This window comes from Synchiropus splendidus, chromosome 4, assembly GCF_027744825.2.
Source record: "Synchiropus splendidus isolate RoL2022-P1 chromosome 4, RoL_Sspl_1.0, whole genome shotgun sequence".
Lineage (NCBI taxonomy): Eukaryota > Metazoa > Chordata > Actinopteri > Syngnathiformes > Callionymidae > Synchiropus > Synchiropus splendidus.
The window spans coordinates 32,167,104-32,185,494 of record NC_071337.1 but is presented as its reverse complement, the minus strand read 5'-3'; the positions used below and the strand labels follow the sequence as shown (position 1 = coordinate 32,185,494).

Sequence of the window (18,391 nt, the reverse complement as noted above, 5' to 3'; positions counted from 1 at the left end):
TTTTGGTAGTACATTGCACTGCAGTAACGACCCTGCCACTAATATCGAACGATCGCAATCTGGAAGCAAGCGCTTCTATTCCTGTTTGCTTTGCGTTGGCTGTTTTCAGCATTTTGATTTCACAGCCCTAGGTTAAGCAGTATGTTTTTTCTATTAGTTTGTTACGGCAGCATAGAAGCTCACATTCATCATCTTACTCATTACTTACTTTCCAACTACGAACGGATTAGCCAGACCTGTATTTGAAAGAGCAACGTCAACACTGACATCAAGCACAATAATACGAAATAAACCACAATAATGTCATAACTCTGGTGTCTTAGACCAATTTCCATTCACCCTGAAAGCACATCGCACAGAGTTGTTCAGTTTTCTTCTGAACCAATTTCCATTCACCCAGAAAGCACATCACACAGAGTTGTTCAGTTTTCTTCTGAAAATAAAAACACAAATACAGTGTAAATGACTTTTGGGGAAATTGTACTGTTCTGTGCTGTACACAAAACAAGTCATAATTTAAGGTCAGAATGGAAGATAACTTAATTGCCTGGGCACTGGAACATGACCACACCCAAAACAATATAACTTACAAATAAATGTAGTTTGACATCATTGAAATTCTCTACATTTTTGGGTCATGATGCACAGGGGAGTAAAGAAAGTTGTGAATTGTGATTTGAAACCGACAAAAACCTCTAACTGTCCAACCAACTTCAAAAATGAGGCACCTAGCTACGTCTGTTCTCATGGCTCATTTGAGTCTGTTTCTTTCGGAGTGTTCTGTTCAAACACCACAAATTGAACACCTGACAGATGTCCATTTGCATCCAGCTGCAACCCTTGAACCAGCTCAGTCTGTGTCTGCTGCATTTGGCCGTGGGAGGTCTCTGCTTCCGCAGACATTGTCAACTCCACACCTTCCTGCTCTGAATCCCCTTGGAGCTGGAGCTCCATGATGCCCACCGTCTGTTCCATGGGTGTGGGATTGATCTCGATCACTGTGTGCTCCTGACTGGTGTCCACCTCCTGCTGCACCAGCATGGCAGTGCTGACGGCCTGTCCACGGCTGCTTGGCTGCTGACTCAGATGAACCAGCTCCACTGGACTCACCAGCTGGCCGGAGTCCTGAACAGCCGTGGTGCCCACCAGCGTGAGTCCAGACGACGGGTGAAGAGTGATGGCCTCCGTTTTTCCATCTCCGGCAAACATGTACCGCGTGAAGAGCTGGGAGTTGGCAGGCAGCAGGGTGACCTTGTTCGAGGACGGTGCCAAAGAAGTGATGGGCAAACCTGTCATGGTGATGGGTTGCCCAACAGATGATAGAGAGATGGGGGACAGGACAGTGAACTGCTGAGGTTGTGGGGATGCTTGCAGATTGATCGGAGAGGTGAGCAGGGTGGTAGTGGATGAGGGTCTCTGGAGACGAGGACGTTTGGTCTGACGCTTTGTTGGACTCTTGTTTTTAGCAAGTTGAGGACAGGAGAGAAGAGCTCGGAGCTGCTGCTGCTTCTTCTGCTCCTCCAGCTGTACATCCAGATCTGTGGAAAGACTGACACTGTTAGAGCCTTGTAACCTTGGCAAAGTTGAGATGTCATACCACACCGGAGGCACCAACTTAGGTCTCTGATGAAGTAAAAACCCTTCATCTACAGGCGTTCCTATAGATGAAGGGTTTCCTGCTGATCACTTGAAAAAGAGCTGTCCCTGGACAGTTAAAGCAGTTGGCCTGGGTTCGTCATCAACATCACCAGTTCCCAGAAATCTTTTTCGTAATCGTGCCACTTGACTCACAAGTGATTTCCATAACATGAGTATTACTTGACACTGAAATTGTGAGTATATGATTTGGGTCACGTCATTATCAATTCTTAAAATTAATGTCAGAAATGAATTTATAAAGAACAATTAAAAATGTATTCACATTGTTTATTCAATTATTTTCACATACCATAGAACATTTGCAGAGAAGATACAGATGCAATATAGAGGCACATTTGCAGGACCCCAACATGTGTGCAGGATAAAGGAGGGAGAGCAGTGAAATGAGATGCGCTTGCTGGAGAATGGATGACAACAGCCATGGAATGTGCTCAACTGGCAAAGGACGACCCGACTATTGTTAAGTGCAGAGAGCATCACGACTAAGCTGAATTGCTTGATTAAGCCGTCTGGTCCGATTGTGTCAGGTCCTCCAGGTTTACAATCTGTGGATCTCGTCTCACGTGTCATCTGTTGACCAGCACTGACTGCACTAGGGTCCATTCCTCCACTAATCATAGGAGGTGTTATCAGACTGCTACATTGTACTCTGCACACTGCCTTCTTTATATCACAAGAATGATTGAGATGGAGTAACTAAAGCACAGAGTTGCACTCACGCTCATCTGCGTTTGCGCAAACTATGAAACCCACAATCAACACAGATTAACTCAAAATGACTTACACTACCAAATGAAATCTTTCACTTATTGCTATTTTTAGATAAACGCACGTACACACCAACAAAGTAAGACAAAGCAAGCCAGTATGAAAACTCAGGGTAGAGGTACAGAGGCTCTCCATTTGATGAACTCTGCAGTGCCCACTGAAGGCCGGTAGATGAGTGATGCGGGGCAGGAGCTGGTCGCTGCACAGTTTTGGTCCCTATAATAACATACTTCTAAGTTCAACTCAGTTACATCTCCTGGTGAGTTCAAATGAGCTGACCGATTGTTTTGATCTGAACGTACACTGAGCACTGGCTCTGGGGCGGCATGCACATGTGTTCTGTTGCATAATGACTGGACAAAAAATATACTGCCACTTAATGACCAGCATATTTACTGTAATATATGTACTGTCTATCCAATTCTGTCCAAGGCGCTACTCAGCAACATCGTGGTGTAGACCCGTTTTCACTCTGTGTGAAGCTTCTTGCTTTAAGTCATTGCCATATAGATGCCGTTGTCAGGTAAATGTGGTCTACCATTCAGTGCAACAGCCATAAAGCTATAATTGATTTTAAGTATAGTAATTTCTGGACTATATGGCTATTTTTCTCGCAGTATGAGACATGCAGCTTATATATCGGTGCGGCTAATATATGGATAAAATATGGATTTTTTCAGGCTTAAATCAGTGGCGATGAAATCAGGGCTTTTTTATTTACCGAAACCTGCTGTGGTGTCGAAATTTCGGGCACACAGGTGAAAACGCTTTAATGCGAATAAAAGATGTGAGGAGTTCATGGACATCGCCGCATTTATTTCATGAGTCCGTCTCCATGCCGGATCTCGTTTTCAAAACTAGTGTTAAACCTTTCCTGTAGCTGCACTGGACTGTGGTCAAGTGTCACAGGGGAGGTGCTCAGTCTCGACACTTGGCTCAAGCGCACACTCCAGGGTTTAATGCCCCAGGTGGTCTGAAGGATCTTTTATTTTGAAAAATGACTCTCTCGGCTAAGCATCAGTCACTTGAGCGCAAAAATGTAACCCACAAGCTCACAAAATGAGTAGGAAACAGCCGTTTCTATGCGAAGGAGAAAAGGCTGAGTGAAGAGACAGGACAAGAGCCTACGACTTCCAAGAAGAACAATACCAGGAATCGTACTTGAAACATGGATTTACCGTCACTCCCTCATGGGACAGTCTCATTGCAGAGAAACAAGCTCAAGGCTCCCATTGATTTAACCATATGGTGATTTAAAAATGTCCTGCTGTTTATATTGGGTTTTGTGGTGCGTCAGTATGTTATTTTGAAGGCATGTTTAAACGTTACCATCGCAACTTGAGTCAGGGAGAATTAGGGCACTGGTCTAGCGGAGGAGAGTTTGTGATTCTTAGTGGGCACACAAACATGCAGAGGCCTTATCTGATGGTTCCAAGTGGCAACTTCATACCACCCGGGCCACGTTCTAGCTGTCAAGTGCTGACCGGTCTGCAGTGATAAAAAGGTTGGGTACCATTGGTATAACATACTATATTCACTCTTACAACGCTACCTTTGAAAAGCGTTTTTAAGCCGGGTGCACAACTGACCTTTCTATGGCACAGACAGCACCACAGCACCAGCAACTTATAGACCGGTGTGGCTTATGTATGAGAAAGATCTATTTGCCGTCTTCAATTTGGGGCTAATATTCCTGTGCGCTCTATAGTCTGGAAATTATGGTAAATACTATTACATTTTTGTGAGGCACTGTACCAAATGACCTTTGACTGGAATCGTTACACATGAGAAAGAAAAACATGAAGTAGATTATATAGTGAATATATTGTTCTGCATGAAGTGATTAATACACATTTTTTGTGCAGATTGTACTTACTATTGAGCGTGTTAAGAATTTGCTCCTGGCTGGGATCCGTCTCCTGTCTCTTCTTCTCCAGTGCCGTCTGGACCATGTTGAGCAGGCCAAACACCTGGGACAGGTTATTGAGCACGGCCACCTCTACCAGACAGGAATCTGGCATCAGTGTGGGAATTGATCACATGGCAAATCAGAAAGGCAGAATAAATTCAGCCATACGACATTAGGCAACCAACAGTCCAGTCCCTGTCAGTGCACTGAACAGCTGAATTTGTTCTTCTTTCATGACTGCATTACACTTTTATCTGCAGTGATTTGACAGGAACGTACAGTGCCGTGAAAAACAATTTTCCCAATTCCCGATCTGTTTTTGTTGCATATCTATCACACACAAAGGTTTCAAGTAATCAAACCAATTTTAATGTCACAACACAAGGAAATACAAAATGCAGTTTCAAAATGTGGATTTCATTTATTGAAAGAGAGTCAGATAGGATTGTCATTTCATCAATCATCATTTAGAAATTGTATTTTGTATTTCCGTGGATTGTCTCTGAGTGATATTAAAATTGGTTTGATGATTTGAGACCTGTGTGTGTGATTCATATGCAAAAAAAAAGAAATCAGGAAGGGAGCAAATACTTTTTCATGGCACTATTTTTCAGATATTTATCACAACAAAGCAATTTAACGAATCCTTCATATGAAGCGTATTTCTACCTGTATCCTGCAATGCGACTGAATCCTGCCGTTCCCGCACACTGTTTAACATTTCCATCAGCTCCATGCTGACATTGGTGACCACCTCACCCAGAAGCCCAACATCGGCTATTCCCTTCCAGAAAGTCAAGGCATCCTCTGTGAATGCAGTGGCAGTCAATTTTGTGAGAGGAGCCCAGAAAAGACAAAGCTCCGGCAACAGGAGCACATCTCTCACCTGAGATTTCTGAGGAGTTCTGTTTGACTGCTGCCTCTAGAGAGGAGGACTTCAAGTCTGACTTTCCACTAAGCAGCTCTGCTCCCTCCTCACCCGTGGATCCTCCGTTACCCGCAAGCGCCAGGCCTGTGGAGTGAAACAAATACGCAATCAGGCAAAACACAAAGCAGTGAGGAAATATACCATTTACTCATCAGATGAGTGCTGTGCATCATTTACTCGCAATTCTGACATTAGATATTAAACATTGACCCTGATTGAGATGTCATAGATGTGTACTCGTGATTTCAACAATGAGTTTGACTGAAATAAAAAAATATTTTTGCAAGAAATCCGAACATGCACTTTGTAGTTAGTTGTTGTGAGGTGTGGTGCATCACCTGGTACTTCTATTTCAAACATTCTGAGCAGGTTCCCTCTCTCTCCTCTCCAAACTCAGGGTGTCCAAACCACCCTGGTGTGGCCTCTATAACCGAGTCTCTGATCCATTCTGCACATCCCTCTGATACACTCATTTCTAAGATTGTCCTTCCTAGTCGCTCCGATTGAAAACCTGAGCTTCTTCAATTCTAACACTTCTAACTCTACTTCTTGTCTTTGTGTCTGTCTACTGTTTCTAATCCATAGATAGGGCTCACTACTGTCCTTTAGACCTTGCCTTTCACTCTTGCTGCCACTTTTTGGACATAGATCACCCATGTCAGCTGTGTCACCCTGTCCGCACCTTCATTTTCACCTCTCTAGATCTCTGTCCATCACTATGGATGACTCATGACAAGTACTCATCTGTTTCCACTATATACATGACAAGACCATTTTCTCCAAACTATTGAGCCTAGCAATAGAAGAATAGGAAAATCAAAATGAATACACAGATCAGCCCCAAAATCTGATCACTCTCTCCTTATACCATTTTCTGAAATTGTATTTCATTGAAATCTGTCCATTGTTTATGAGTTACGTTGTACACAAATAGACAGACTAACCAACATTGACGAAAACGGATTTGAATTGTGACAGCGGCATTACCATATAAACAAACAGGTAATACAATGATTCAAGTTGATAAATAAACTTGATGACACACTACCATACCTGTCTCAGCAACCTAACCTAATGTAATGCTTTCCTTCCATGCAGTGCAGTCATCCAACTCATTGTAGGTCTCATTCTTCTGCCATTTCTCAATGCTGCAAGTGCTCCTGTCTACTCACCCTACTTATCCGGCAATTTCTTTGCCTTTTTCTTTTTTTCTGACACTTTCCTGAATCTCATTCACTTAGCCACCAACAAGACTGGGTTCCTTTTAACGCTACACCTCCTCTTGCTGACATCCAACCTGTGGATGTCACAATTATCTTTCAAAATAGGAACTGCGGTAGCGAATAATAAACTCAATGGACCAACTCAATGACTACAAACTTAACTTTCAGTTACTACACCATTGGAAAAAAATACAACAAAATAATGTTCACACCTAAAAAACACCCGAGCAAAGAAAAGCACTATGAACAATAAAATGAGCAAAAACACAGTACTTCATGAGCAAAACTACCTTTTCTAACATATAACTCTAGCTTCATGCGCCACAGACTACAGGTTTCTCAGTGAGTTTGCAGGCACCTTGTGATGACGTAGGCGTTGTTAGTCCACTGCTGTCTGGTGGAAAGCGTGTGTTGTTGATGAGAATGTCAAACTTGGTGCTACGACACGTGTTGGCACACAACTTGCTATGCTGGTAGAAGTCGAGCTTCCCAGAGTCCATCATTTTTCTGGCGAGGGAGGGAGTCTTCAGATTAAATAGCTCACATACTGATGCTGACCTCATTTAATTGGTCTGATTGGCTAATTCAGTCCTCACCTGAGCATGACTCCACCCATCCTAATAGCCCTTTTCCAGTCCTTTAGCGTTGATTTCCCTGAAAGATGTACAAACTGCTTTGGGCTGATCAGCTGGTCTTCATACTGGCGGGAGGAATGGACAACTGTTAAGTGTTTTAACTAATAAAAACAAAAGTCCAACACATATGTCAATGACTGACAGATTAAATTAATAGCACATCTTATTTCTATCTTCCTGTCCTTCACATTGTTTCATCAGAACAGTACTCCCAGTGGCCCACCAAGTCAGCTCTGAATGGAAGTACCCTTCGCAGTTTGAGCCACAGTGCGCAAGTCCAATGAAATCTGCTAATGCAAAGCTTCCACTCAGCAGCCAGCACGGGCAACAAAAAGTGGCTCCTTGCTTCAATTTTCAAACTGACAGCAGGCTCCTCCAATTCAGTCCCACAACACACAGGTCAGTCCATGGACCACATGGAGCACAAGAAAACCATGTGTACTTCCAAACAGGAAGTACAGTAGCACAATACATTTGAAGAAGAAAAACCAACCTTCACACATTTGACATTGATTCCTGGACACAAAAACTTCTTCAGCAACAGGACAGCTTCACTTTCACCACATGTTATGGGACATCCAATTTCCATGTCTTCCCCCTCACCATGTTCCGGAAGTGCTTCAACAGTCATGACTGCTGCATTCGTTTCAGCAGTCTCGTCTCTGGAAACAGACAGAGGTCATTAACATGCAATAAAAAGTGGAAGAGGAATTTTGGATATAATTACCCAGCATCGATGGGCTGAAGCTGCAAAATGACCTGGGTCTTATTTGGGTCATCTGAGTCACCTTCAACATCAGTTTTCAACATCACCACCTCTCCCACTGACACAGTGACCTCTTCCGGGGCTGCCATTTCATCAAGTCTATGATGCATAGACTTTCATCTGAAACAAATCATGTTACACCTCATTTCACTCAGAGACTTGGGAAACGGTGTGGAATCAAAATCGTTTTTCAGCCAAAGGAAAATCCACTACAAGGTCTCAAGCAGCCAGTGGTGGAACTCTGATGACAATTGGCCAGTGCTACAAGGACCATGTGAAACCAGTCGTGCTGCCATATTCCAACATGCTACGATCAGGACCAGCTATTTGACACAACGAAACAAACATTTTGGAAGCTATCGCAAAGGCAAAGGACACCATTGTGTCTTGTCATTGTCATAGCAATAATAATAAAGTTTAATTAACATAGGACGACGAGAAAAGAAAGTGATGGGTCAAATTGTATGTTTTTGGACAGGGGAGCAAGGCTGCCATTAGGGATGGTGCTACCATGTTCTTTCGATTTTGTGAAGGCACATTTATGTTTGTTACTCTGACTTAAGCAGGTTTAGGGAGTTAACTTTTTTTTTAAATACAGTTGGGGGCAAAAGCCTGTCCCTGACTATGATTTTAGTGGGGTTGACACTGGAGTAGATAACTAGATTGGGGTACAACGTCAGAGGTTGAAGGACTCTGAAGTGTCTAAGATGTCATGGCAGCAGACATGAACAGTAAAATCACTTCGGAGGATTTTCTCAAACTTTGGGGAAAGTGACAAGAGCTCAGAGAACTCCCCAATAAATACACAGGTGGGTTTTTGTGGTCTGTAAATGCCAAGAACCAGGGCTGGCACTTTTGCTGGGGTGTTCAACGACTTTAAAGGCCTGTTGTTAAAAAATTACTTGTGCATCACTGCACAAGAAATGTTTAGTGACTAATTCAACCTATACTACATCGTCACAAATTTGGCTGAAAAATCTGACATACGCAACATAAGTTATGCTCAAAAGATGATAGGTTCATTTCCATTTCCAAATATTTTACAAAACATTTTTGATCACCACCATGAAGACGAAGTCATTTGAGCAACGTTACAATCCCAGTTCAAAAATGACTTCTGACCGATCTGATATCACAGATTAAGCATCGTAATTTTTCTTATGTAACTTAGAAATCAGCGACTTAATTCAGGATTTGTTTGATTTAATTGCGTTAATCGAATACACTTCCGTGAAAAGTGCATTGACATCATTTTCGGCGGGTTCGCCGTGGTGCTCAGGCACAGAGTAGCCATGAGATAGCCTGTGTTTTAGCCAGCAGGGCTTCTCTCAGTGGAAGCCATTAAAGGCGACATGTAGCTGTGAAACGAAGGCGGAAAGGGGAGAAACTACTCCTCGACAGCGCCTAGATTCCCTCACAATTCACACCCACGGCGAGTGTTACGTGACGCCTGTCTGTATAGCCGCAGCGTACGTCCTTTCGTAACAGTTCACAAACCCTGCGCTCCCCCTCAAAATGACGTCTCTCTGTGCGGCAGCACGTACAGTAAACAACGGCGCGGCGACGGCGGCGTTGTCCTCAGGTCTGTATGAGCCTATCAGAGTGACACAGCTATAACCTCCACTATAAACAACTGCCCACGTTGTCAGCAAATGACCGACAAGCCGCCCATATGGTCCCTAAGTGGAGAAATTGGTTTGTCCTTACCGTTAAACGAAGAGAAACGCACCCAAAGATAGCGGGGGAGTTGAGAGCGCATGCGCAGAACTTAGTCAAACCACTTCCTGTTGAAGTCACTTCTCCCGGTTTTTTGATGAGTCGAGACAGCCCTGGGGAAACCCTTGGAAAGCGGACTGATCCAAAGGACGCAGACCTTTTGAATTAATGCTGCATGTTGGCCTAGAAAGACTGTATTTAGGGCTTTCACTTTTTGCACGTCTGCTCAAAACGCGATTCATTTTAATGCAAGTAGCAGTGTACAATACAGGTTGAAAAACAACTACATACAAAACATCTGTCAATGTACCCCACAAAAGGAAGTGATGAGAAAGAAAGTGAGGTGTGCATTACAGATATTTAAGTAAATACCTTAGTATCAAATTCACCACAGAAAGTGAGTTTTGAATCTTGTGTACAGGTTCAAAATGTTTGCTTGTACTCTTCCTCCTGACAACTGCAGACATGGAACAGAGAAAATGCAGGTTAAGATACGTTCAGGTCTTGTCCCCTGGTCATTTAAAGTCCTTCAAAGCCTTACACTTTTCCTTTTTAATCATCCTTTTTGGCATCAGCCAGGGCTCTACATATTATTATGTACTGTATTGTTCTTCACAAAAATGTAAGGGTTTGCCCGATTCATCCTTCTCTTCTTCACTTGTTGCCAGTGATACATATGTTTTAAAAATCACAGAGAGCCAATATATACTTTGGAAGAGGGTCACATGGCTCCAGCAACAAGTTAAAGCTCCAGCTTTATCCCTCAATTCATGCAATTTGGGTTATGTTAACAATGCTTTCCTAAATCATTGTAAGTTCTAGCTAATGTTAGGGGTGTAATTTAGGTTGCAACTGGTAATCTCATGTGGCACTGCACTTGTGAATAATCTTTCCAATGAAACACATTTTAGCAATTGTTAAATGATTCTTAAAGGATGCTCTCAGGGTGTTGTGTTTTGTGAGATGTACTGTATTTGACTTGTCATTTGGCAGGATCAATGAACTAGCACGAACTGTAAGAGTGTCTGTTACTGACCTCCTTCGCTATTAAATACAATAACATCAATTTTATTATGGTTCAGCTACCCTTACACAAATAGTGGAGCTGAGAGATACATACTGTGTTACATATTGTGTTGGACATTATTTGAAATGTATTTTGTTTTATTTTTGAGTATTTTATTTAAAATAACAGTCACAACGTCACACAAAAGCCAGAATGAAAAAGATTAAAAAGGAGGCACATATTTAGCTAGTCATATCTCCTCTAACTGAGAATTCCGAAGTGCCCAGGTGGCAAAAGCAAGGTCTCCATTGGAATTCAGTCTCCTCTGAAAACAAACAACCTGGGACCCAAGCTGGAAACCATACCAAGGAAAGATTCAAAAGTTATTTATGCACAGGAAGCAAGTATCGTGAGATTAACAGTTGGGTGATGTGAAACCATTAACAACCTATCTGTTGAGCATTGAACAGGCTGGAGAAGCAAGACATATTTTAGATATACCTTTGTGGATCCCCCGAGGTTTCATCGGATCCAGGATCCAGCAAGCACTCTGGTTCTCCAGGGTCATGATCAGGTCTGACTTGGTGAAGGCAGAGCATCATCAGTCTCAGTGGGAGTGTTAAGTGTTGCATCGGCAAGAAGGCCGTGGATTCCTCCTGGAACGAAAATGCGTGCACCACGTGTGGTGTCCCGCCTCTCCTACATAACAGCTGGGATAAGAAGCAGTATACATGCTTCCCAGTTTGTTTTTTGTTTTTGTTTTTGAAACCGAGCTAGTAGATTTAAAGATGGCACTAATAACAAGTTTAGGAGAATGTGTGGAAGGGTTGGCGATCACTGTCACATATTATGGGGCTGCCCAAATATACAGATATTTTGGAGGAAGGTTGGAAACGAGATCAAGATGATAATGGTGAAAGACATTTCTCTGAACAGTCTGTTGTATCTTCTGGATAGATCTAAAGACCAACTTTATTCGCCACATATACTGCTCTTAAATGCAAGGAAAATGATCACCATCTATGTGACATTAAAATAACTTCCCAACATTGGTAACAAAAACTAAAGAATGATTACCAGATGGAGGAAAAGACTGCCCAACTGTAAATAAAAACTTCTGTGTTAAAGACAAGGTAGTTTCCAGTCATCTAACATATAGGCCAAGGTGGATTGAGGAGTAATTGCCGAGTGCTTTCTCCTTCATTTCTATTTTCGCTTTCAGGTTTGTATACATTAATTTATTCAGATATGCAATATTTAAATGAAACCATTGACAATCTGTGTGCTTTGTTCCGGGTCAATTGGTCTCAAGTTATAGTCTTTGTTTTGTTTTGTTTTTTTAATGCCTTTGTTTATTTTTTGCATGATTCTTCATCTTGACTTTCCTGATGACTCACTTTTATTTAGTATGTGCAGTTTTCTGTTTGTACTTTGTATTATTGATACTTCCTCTGGATAAGGTTGAATGGCAATAAACAGATGGTAAAAAACCATCAACCAGAGCTCAACAAAATTTGGGGTAAACAGAGGTCAACACAGTGATGAAAGCATGCTTGTAGTTAAAAATAATTCCAAAACGTACCTTAATAATGAGTAAATTAACACTAGTATAAGCTTGTCAATCAATATTCAGTGTGATACCAGTTGTGTTAGCGTCATTTGTACACTTGTATTAAAAAAGCAACAACAGCCATGTTGTTCAACTGACATTTATTTATGAAATAAATATAACTACACTGACTGTAGAGCAGTAGATACTTTATTTTTTACTCTAAAGATGTGAGTTATGACCATGTGTTTGGCATATGCTTATTGATCAATATTTACAGGGCTCCTAACTTCCCAAAAGGGAATAACAGTAACTTTATCAGACAAATATCACTTGTCACCATGTTAAAATAAATTACATTTACAAGAAATAAGTCTTTTTTTTCCAAGCCAACAAGTGCATCAGCCTCCACTTAAGCTTGTCACGAGCAAATAAAGCACAATCCTGCTAGAGCCAAAGTTAAGTCAATGGCATCTGAGTATTAGTGGATTTATGAACAGCTTTCAAGCAAAAAGAATCTGGGATTTTTACAGGATCACTGACTACACCAACAAAAAATAGCTTGCATTTTAACATGAAGCATTGGCCAGGCATGTTTACGTTTATATTGTGATGCATTGTGACATCTACTATACAGATAATAATAAAATAATACTGTCTAATATTTGTTTAGTTTTGACTCTGGTGAGATGTTATCATGCCACCCTTAATGTTTCACTCACTACTGAAGTGCCCACCAACTTACTAAACTCATCAATACCAAAGACAAATGTATTTAATTGTGTATTCCCCAATGTTGTATTTTCTTTTGCCATTGATAGGACATCTTACATAAAAGTTATGTAGCAGTTAGACACAAATTCCTGAGGATCAATGTGGTTAATTAATTCTGCGTTTCACACTCTGCACCTGATCTGTCAATTAACTATGTCACCATGAGATGCTTTTAAAAGTGACTACGTACATCATCTGTCGGCGCCAATAACCTCCCACTTATTGTGCCATGACAAAATGATAACCTTGTGATTACTGAGAATAAAATCGCTCGACCTCACAGGACACAATGAACTTCCTATGTGAGCACAAGCTGGACCTGTGTCTTTATTGGGATTCTATATGAGAGATGACCATCTAGCAATGCTGATAATATCTAGGACTTCTACTGTACTGTATGCCAACATGTCTTTGGCAGTTTGACTACCAATGGTTTCATATTCATCACGCATGGCAACAAATGGCTGATGAAGCTTTTGACAACGAATAAGCAAATAATGGTTGAATTGGAAAATGATACATTAGATTGTTTGCTGTCAAAATCTATTTAGTACCTCGGCATATCCCATTATTCCTGTCCATGCTAAATGTAGGAGACAGCGCTCCATGGGAACAGTACCAGTAACAGAACACGTGTGAGGCATTTTACAGTGAATAGCAGTACAAATTACACAATGAGAGATGGATCACTGGTGGTCACAGTCAGTTAGTGGCTCATTGATTGAAATTGAGCCAATATATTAAATCCAGAGTCAACAGTGTTTGACAGCATCAGGCATCAATCTCATTGCATCATGTTCAGTGACACTTGGAGCAGCTTTTACAAGCCCCTCAGCAAAACACACATACAAAGGATGATTTAGTTTTTTTTCTGTTGGTCACATTCCTTTTGGGGGATGTCAAGCCCTGATGAAAAGTAAACATAAGGGCACAGAAAATTAAGTTGGACATGGATCGCTGTCAACATTGCAGTTGAGTAATCCTGCTCATATTGAGATACGAAATGACTAAGATGTACAAAACAACCTGAGGACCATGCCATCCAGAAGATCACTGGTGTTCAGTGGTGGCATTACTTCAGTGGAGGTTGTTTCTCCTCACCAGCAAGACCACAGCATTTATAAGTGGAGGTCTGGAGAATTATTGATCACCTTCAATTACTGATCCCACCAAAAAAAACAAATATAATTGTGGTGCTCGCGTCACATCAAAGTTAAATGATTTCTTTTTGGTGTGGTATGTCATCGTCGGCTAAAACTGTGGTTTTCTTTGAGATATGTGGAATAGCACACACTGGGAAGCCACTACCAGAATCAAGATGAAACATCTAGCACTAGCAGTTTTTGAGCTCTTGGTTTGCTTTATGTAAAGGTTCTGAAGTCTCCACACAAAAATGTGAGCAGTGGAATATTTTGATGCCATACAACTAAACACAAATGTGAAAAATGACTTTCTGGGCTTCTCCATTCCTAACTAGCCTGCGGTACTGTTGAGTTTCTTCTGACATCTGTCTGATTGACCAGTTAATAAACATCACCCTGAAAATTATGTTCACCAGACCAAAATGGAAGTCGTATCACAATGAATTCAAATCTACACTGTCCCAGATGTAAATATTTAGCAGCAATAAACTTACTCATCTATATTAATGGACTAGAGAGTCTCACCTCAGAGAGTCTGTTACATGGAATTAGATCAGCATGACTTTTGACTTTTGATTGAAAAGCATCCCACTTTCTTTAGACACAGCACAAAGCGACTGGTGATGGACAGTGAAATTCTGTAGCTTTTGGCTACTAAAAGATGTTTTCACATTGACACTGATGCAGGGACAAAGTTTTGGTCTCAACATTGGCAGCTCTTCTGAGTAGCAGCAGGAGCAAGTTCTTCATCTTCATCAGCTGTGTAGAGAACTTTGGCCGTGAGGCCACTCTTGACCCCATCCCAACCGTCACGGGTGACAATCTCGCCCATCTTCATCAGCTCATAGATGTCCCTGGTCAGCAACTCGAAGGCCCGGTCAACATTGCTGTTGCACTTAGCGGAAGTCTCCACATAGCGAATGCCCAGGTCAGCCGCAAGCTGCTCAGCTTCCTCTCTGCTCACCTTGCGATCCTTGTTGAGGTCACTCTTATGGCCAATGAGGATGTAGACCATGTGGTGAGGCAAAATGTGCTCGCTCACTTCCTTGTGCCACTCTCTTACATGGTCAAAGGTCTTGCGATTGGTGAGGTCGAAAACCAGGAGGCCTCCGACTGAATTGCGATAGTATGATGTTGTGATTGACCTGGAAGGTTGAGAAGAGATGACTATTAATTAAATTACTAGCATGGTACATGACGGCATGAGCACATGGCATCCATTTCCTCACAGAAGGGACCAGAGAGGTCACACATTGTCATTGAGGAGGCAGAGGTCGGTTGGATTTCAGGTTCCCTTAAAACCACACCTCGAAGTTACCGGGGACTAAGCTTGGACTAAGACTCGCCATTGCAGCCGACAAATCACCCACAATAGCACAGGAGCGATCTGTCAGTGCTACACTCAGGGCAGTGTGTGACACACACATTTTACCATTTCACATTGTCGCACGCACGGGCTATTTCCCACACCATGGGAGATGGCTCATGTTTAAGAGCCTGCTTCTCACTTTTTTCCAGTAAGTTGTGCATGATTGCTAAAAATGTGCATATACACTGAGCAAAATGGAGAGGGAGTGCTGCCTGATACATGTGCCCGCAGGAGAGGAAATACTGGGAGTCTTGTGCAGCCACCAGGAACTGTATGATAACGAAAATGATAACAGTGTTGCTTGTAAAAGAAACGTATTCCTCATTTATTTTAGCCTTAGTACCTCAAGGAGGAGGCACAAGTCTGATGCATCAGCGCTCTCAGACTACAGTCTATTGCTGTGATAGAGAGTAGAAGATGGAAAATGACAACAGCGATCGTCATACTTCATGTCCTCTATAGGACAGAATCTTTCTAAAAAACTTCTGATAAAAAACAGGTATTTGAGACTGAATGAAACATTTCTGACCCATGACTCTTGATAAATTCTATTGTTAAGCCCTTTCAAATGCGCCATCGACTACTTTTGGGATTCATTGTTCTTAACTATTTGTAGTTGCATATACACAAAGTGCGATTAATTGGGATTAATCACAGAAAGTTGTACAATTAATTGAGATTGAAAAATGCCCAGCCCCAGTTTCTATTGACAAACTGGTTTGTTTAAGATGCTCTAAATGCTGCGGTGATTACTTTTTGTGATCATTTGAAACCAGAACGGCGGCACGGGCCCAGCGCATCGGCCGTATTTGTAGTCCCTGCCAGTCAATCAATGCAAATGGAGCGTTTTGGTCAAGGTGGCCATGTTACAAACTTCCTCAAACATTTAAAATATTATTGTAATCTGAAGTATGTGGAGTATGTGAGGTTTAATTGCTGATGGAAAAAAGCTGCGCAACACAATAATATTGCCATTCTTTCCTCCCCCTGATGTTTATCTCTTTATGTTTTGTATGTGCTGGACTCTCAATCACACCTGACTACTTCTAATCATTATTAATCTCGCTATAACACTGGAGGTCAAGGACATTGTTAATATTATAGTACAGTACGAACCATTAATTTTTTTTACAATTTTTCATTGCTTCTGCACCTGGATACCCTTTAATTCGATTATGTTCAACTTCAGTTGTGCAGGCAAATTACTTCTACCCTTTGACCTCCAACGTTGATAGTTTTAATTTTTGATTTTGGGTTCTTTTGTTGTAAACCTAAAAAAATGTACAGCATTGCATTATCATTTAATTGCATTACTTTTGTAAGATGTTCAAATATTTCCATGATTCTGTTCTTGCTATGTCTCTCTTTCTGGGAAGTAGTTGAGTAGATCGTATAATGGCCCTGACCACATGACGTTTTTTCATGAGACTGCAAGAAAAAATAGCAAGGACTGCCATTTTTGGTGATTCTAAGATAAGACATAGCAAAGCCCTGTTTACATTCACAATCTTAAATATTTATTTATTTCTATCGAGCATGTTACACCGGCTAAACATGTCTCTGATCGTGTGACCAATTGTGACATCAGTGATCGCACATAGGGTAAATGAGGTTGGATTGGTAACCAGGAGGTCACTTTAGAGGTAATAAATCTTTTATCAAAACAATCTAACCTCTTGAGAATCATTGACATGTTACTTCATTGTAGTACAGTCTGCCAACCAGGTCTTTTTTTTTTGTTTTAGCCCTGTATCCTTCTTTGCTATGTGTGTTACTATAAAAACCAAACAGATGCAGGCAGACGTTCTGAGAGAGAGAGAGTCACAGAAAGGGCTGTGACAAACCACACCAGAAAGGAAACAGATCAGAGGAGCTCTTATCACTGCTGTCAGCAAAGACACATGAAACAGAAAAGCAACAAGGTGAATGAAGCAAACTAGAAGAATTGTAGAATGAAACAAGGCCCATCTTTTGGAAACACACTGTCACCATATCGAATGAGTCTGGATTTCACTGACAAGAGCATCGTCAGCGTAGCTGTGACACACACCATAATGCATATAGCTTTGTGGTAGCTTTCTTTACCATCTATATAAAAAAAATCGTATCTCACCTGAAACGTTCCTGCCCAGCCGTGTCCCAGAGCTGAAGCTTGATTTTCACTCCAGGCTCTATATCAAGCGATCGGGCATAGAAATCTACCCCGACCGTCGGGTCCGCAACGTCGCTGTAGATACCGTCTGTAAATCGCTTCAACAGTGATGATTTCCCGACAGTGGAATCCCCGAGGAGTATGATCCTGAACTGGTATTGCCACAGAATATCCATTGCATGACTAGAGTAGGTAGCCGCGCAGTAGCAACACCAGCGTGTGCGTGGATGTGTGTGCGAGCGCGCGTGCGTGAGCGCGTTTTGCTTTCAAGATCCGCTACGCCACATCAGATCGGCGCAGTTCGGTAGCTGTTCATGGTTCTGGAGAAAACACATTTTCCTATTGCTGGTGTAATTGTATTGTTTAATTGTGATCTGACGCCGTATCTCTTTGTGGCCGTTTCCAACGTAATAGGCCCCTAAACATCATTGAGCGCTTGCAGCGCACAAAGAACTACAAATCCCAAAATTCTACATTGCAGCGGAAGGGCTTCCGACCAATCCGAGGGCAGTATTGCTCTGGATCCGGGCTATATAGCTGCACAGGAAGCTATGAACGTTCTCTCTTTCTGTGGCGAGGCGTGAGATTCGGACGGGCACTACGCTGACTCTGGTAACAACCATGTTTCGAAGCAGTTTAGTTTTTACTGTGTTCTTCGTAGTTTGCCATCCCGTGTTCTGTTAAACTGTTGTAGAACGGTTTTACGATGGCGAAAGCAGTTTTGACGCAATTTCGTAAGCGTTCGTTGTGAATAAGGATACTTTAATCTGCAGTTCTCTTCTTGTATAGTGATTT

At 41.8% G+C, this 18,391-nt stretch overlaps 2 protein-coding genes across 4 annotated transcripts; both read right to left on the bottom strand.

Moving 5' to 3' along the window:
• Positions 1–41: 41 nt before the first annotated feature.
• On the bottom strand, positions 42–9,642 carry gmeb1 (glucocorticoid modulatory element binding protein 1). Of its 3 annotated transcripts, none has more exons than XM_053862560.1 (9): positions 9,596–9,642; positions 7,850–8,008; positions 7,726–7,784; positions 7,084–7,187; positions 6,846–6,994; positions 5,223–5,348; positions 5,006–5,143; positions 4,304–4,441; positions 42–1,538 (listed from the first exon to the last, which is right to left on the bottom strand). In XM_053862560.1, exons 3-9 carry the CDS (start codon positions 7,726–7,728, stop codon positions 745–747), a joined length of 1,452 nt encoding a protein of 483 aa, XP_053718535.1. In that variant the 5' UTR covers positions 7,729–7,784; positions 7,850–8,008; positions 9,596–9,642; the 3' UTR covers positions 42–744. The 3 variants fall into 3 exon arrangements, with proteins under 3 accessions (XP_053718535.1, XP_053718533.1, XP_053718534.1); XM_053862558.1 differs by having other exon boundaries at positions 46–1,538; positions 7,616–7,784; XM_053862559.1 differs by having other exon boundaries at positions 46–1,538; positions 4,304–4,426; positions 7,616–7,784.
• A 984-nt stretch (positions 9,643–10,626) lies between these two features.
• On the bottom strand, positions 10,627–17,843 carry rab42a (RAB42, member RAS oncogene family a). The gene is made up of 2 exons (XM_053864089.1): positions 17,558–17,843; positions 10,627–15,220 (listed from the first exon to the last, which is right to left on the bottom strand). The coding sequence occupies exons 1-2, from the start codon at positions 17,770–17,772 to the stop codon at positions 14,779–14,781; spliced, it is 657 nt and encodes a 218-aa protein (XP_053720064.1). The 5' UTR covers positions 17,773–17,843; the 3' UTR covers positions 10,627–14,778.
• Between the last annotated feature and the right edge of the window lie 548 nt (positions 17,844–18,391).

What these genes read in the sequence shown, in the direction of transcription:
- gmeb1 (XM_053862558.1), bottom strand. Translation starts at nt 7,998, where the DNA reads ATGCATCATAGACTTGATGAAATGGCAGCCCCGGAAGAGGTCACTGTG. An exon ending in TCAATGTCAAATGTGTGAAG is followed by an intron (nt 7,188 to 7,615) that starts GTTGGTTTTTCT and finishes TCCTCCCGCCAG; the next exon opens with TATGAAGACCAGCTGATCAG. An exon ending in GAACTCCTCAGAAATCTCAG is followed by an intron (nt 5,144 to 5,222) that starts GTGAGAGATGTG and finishes CTGCATTCACAG; the next exon opens with AGGATGCCTTGACTTTCTGG.
- rab42a (XM_053864089.1), bottom strand. Translation starts at nt 17,772, where the DNA reads ATGGATATTCTGTGGCAATACCAGTTCAGGATCATACTCCTCGGGGAT. An exon ending in GCTGGGCAGGAACGTTTCAG is followed by an intron (nt 15,221 to 17,557) that starts GTGAGATACGAT and finishes TCAACCTTCCAG; the next exon opens with GTCAATCACAACATCATACT.